The sequence below is a fragment of the Haliotis rubra genome, unplaced genomic scaffold, assembly GCF_003918875.1.
Source record: "Haliotis rubra isolate DU_JTF1 unplaced genomic scaffold, ASM391887v1 Scf127, whole genome shotgun sequence".
Classification (NCBI taxonomy): Eukaryota; Metazoa; Mollusca; class Gastropoda; order Lepetellida; family Haliotidae; genus Haliotis; species Haliotis rubra.
This window is the reverse complement of record NW_025765192.1, coordinates 265,381-267,319: the sequence shown is the minus strand read 5'-3', so window position 1 is coordinate 267,319 and position 1,939 is coordinate 265,381. Positions and strand designations below refer to the sequence as shown.

At 41.9% G+C, this 1,939-nt stretch overlaps 1 protein-coding gene across 1 annotated transcript; it reads right to left on the bottom strand.

Annotated features, from left to right (window-relative positions):
- Nucleotides 1-640: 640 nt before the first annotated feature.
- On the bottom strand, nt 641-1,300 carry LOC124266656 (ras-related protein Rap-2a-like). Its single transcript, XM_046701456.1, has one exon. It carries the CDS (start codon nt 1,298-1,300, stop codon nt 641-643), a length of 660 nt encoding a protein of 219 aa, XP_046557412.1.
- Between the last annotated feature and the right edge of the window lie 639 nt (nt 1,301-1,939).

The following is a 1,939-nucleotide window of genomic DNA, read 5'->3' as shown; positions in this document are numbered from 1 at the left end:
TATACAGTAATACAAACTGCGTGGAAATTTTTATGACATCAGTTTCAAGAATAGCAACCCATTCTTGTGGGTGCTAAAGATGTTATACCACCAGGGTATGTTATGTCCATTGTTCTGGCAGGTTGATTTTCTGTGTATCAACCTTCTATCTGCACGTGCAGAGGTTGATATGTGGATAACAACCTTGGCGGTGCAGGAAACACACGTGCAACAAGCAATGTACAAGTCCATTCGGCGCCCACGTCGTATAAGTAGGTTAGCACCCCCCCTCTGCGGGTGATATGGATTCAACGCACTCGCCTGACGGCTCGAGCGTTGAAATCCAGATCACCCTTGAGGAGGGTGCTAACGTATACGTACAGTGGTAAGCAAAGATGATGCATGACATCACCCGTCTTTGATATTTGGCCGAGTGGTCTAAGGTGTCATAGTTCTTTGTGTTGGTTTGTGTCTCTTGGACACAAGAGTGTGTTTGAATTGCAGTTCGCCTCGTTTATGTTTCTTTGTTTGTTAAAGCCACACCAGTTCTTGTGTGTTTCACCAAAATGGTCTGAGTTGTGAGTAGATGCCCTGCAACATTTCGGGCTTTTCTGTTATAATGTTCAAAGCAGCATCACACCCAAGTCACTTATTCACTATGTTATTTAGCTGACACTTTTCTTTTGATGCTGGTCAACAGAGTTGTTGGAAGGGTCATCCTTCGGGATGGCTGCTTAAATTTGTCCTTGTAAACAATGCACGCCTGTCTGATCAGCTGACGAAATAGCCTGTCAACTTGTTCCTTGTCTACCGCCGATACTTCCATGTACATATGTTCCAGGTCAATGGTGGCCACAGCATCGGCGACTTGCCATATGGGAGTCTTCCTTTCGGCATTCATGTCCACCTTATTGGCTATAATAAATATTGGAAGTTTCTGCTCACCTTTCAGCTCCAGAATAAGATCCCTGAATTTGTACAGTTCCTCAAATGAATCTTTGTCCACAACGGAATACATCAATATGAAAGCTTCTCCGTCCTCAATGGCCATTTGCCTCAAAGAAGGCACAGAGTCACCTCTTGTGATATCCACAATTTCCAAACTGATTCGCACGCCCCTGTCTTTAAATTGTCGTGTGTATATGGTCTCAAAAGTGCCTTTGTATTTTTCAAGAAACTCACCATCAAGAAACTGAGATATCAGTGTGCTCTTTCCTACTCCTTCTCCTCCCAAGACCACAATTTTCAATTCCTCTTCCTTCCTAGCATGACGGAGGGACAGAAGGCGGAACTGTATTGTACCATTCTTACAAGTAGCCATGGTGAACGACCAGTTGTTGATGGGTGTGTTTCGTCCAACTGAATTTGCACAGGGCATTGACGCTTTATATGGGCTCAAGTCATGCACGTTATTGTCACATACGTCAAACGTTAGCACACCCCGTGAGATTTCTGTACATAAGTGAATGCAACGTGCACGAAGTTGGCATTACACTATCAGACTGTTGCTCAGTGTGACGAGAAAAGACAAAAATATGCCATTTACGCCGGCTGAGATGAATCATTTATCGAGTAAAGTTCCTTGATGTATTAAAACTAGCATTTGATGCACAAAAACCATAGGTTTAACTTTTACTAGTTCGGTTTTAGGTGTCTTCAGCAACATTCCAGAAACATCACGGCGTGGGACATCTGAAATATACTCATCTCGTAATTTTGAACCTCTCGTTTATGGTATCCTGTAATGTGGATAGGGGCTTTCCCACACATGTGAGTGAGTGAGTGAGTTGATATTTATCATCACATCGGCAATATTTTAGCCGTAATTGTGACGAATACAATTAATTATAATTAATAGTAATTAATAATGAAATACAATTAGAAACTAAATATATGTTGACGATGAACAGTAAAACCACTAGTGTATCACAGATACCATATAAAACCAGCATGTAACTTA

What these genes read in the sequence shown, in the direction of transcription:
- LOC124266656 (XM_046701456.1), bottom strand. Translation starts at nt 1,300, where the DNA reads ATGGCTACTTGTAAGAATGGTACAATACAGTTCCGCCTTCTGTCCCTC.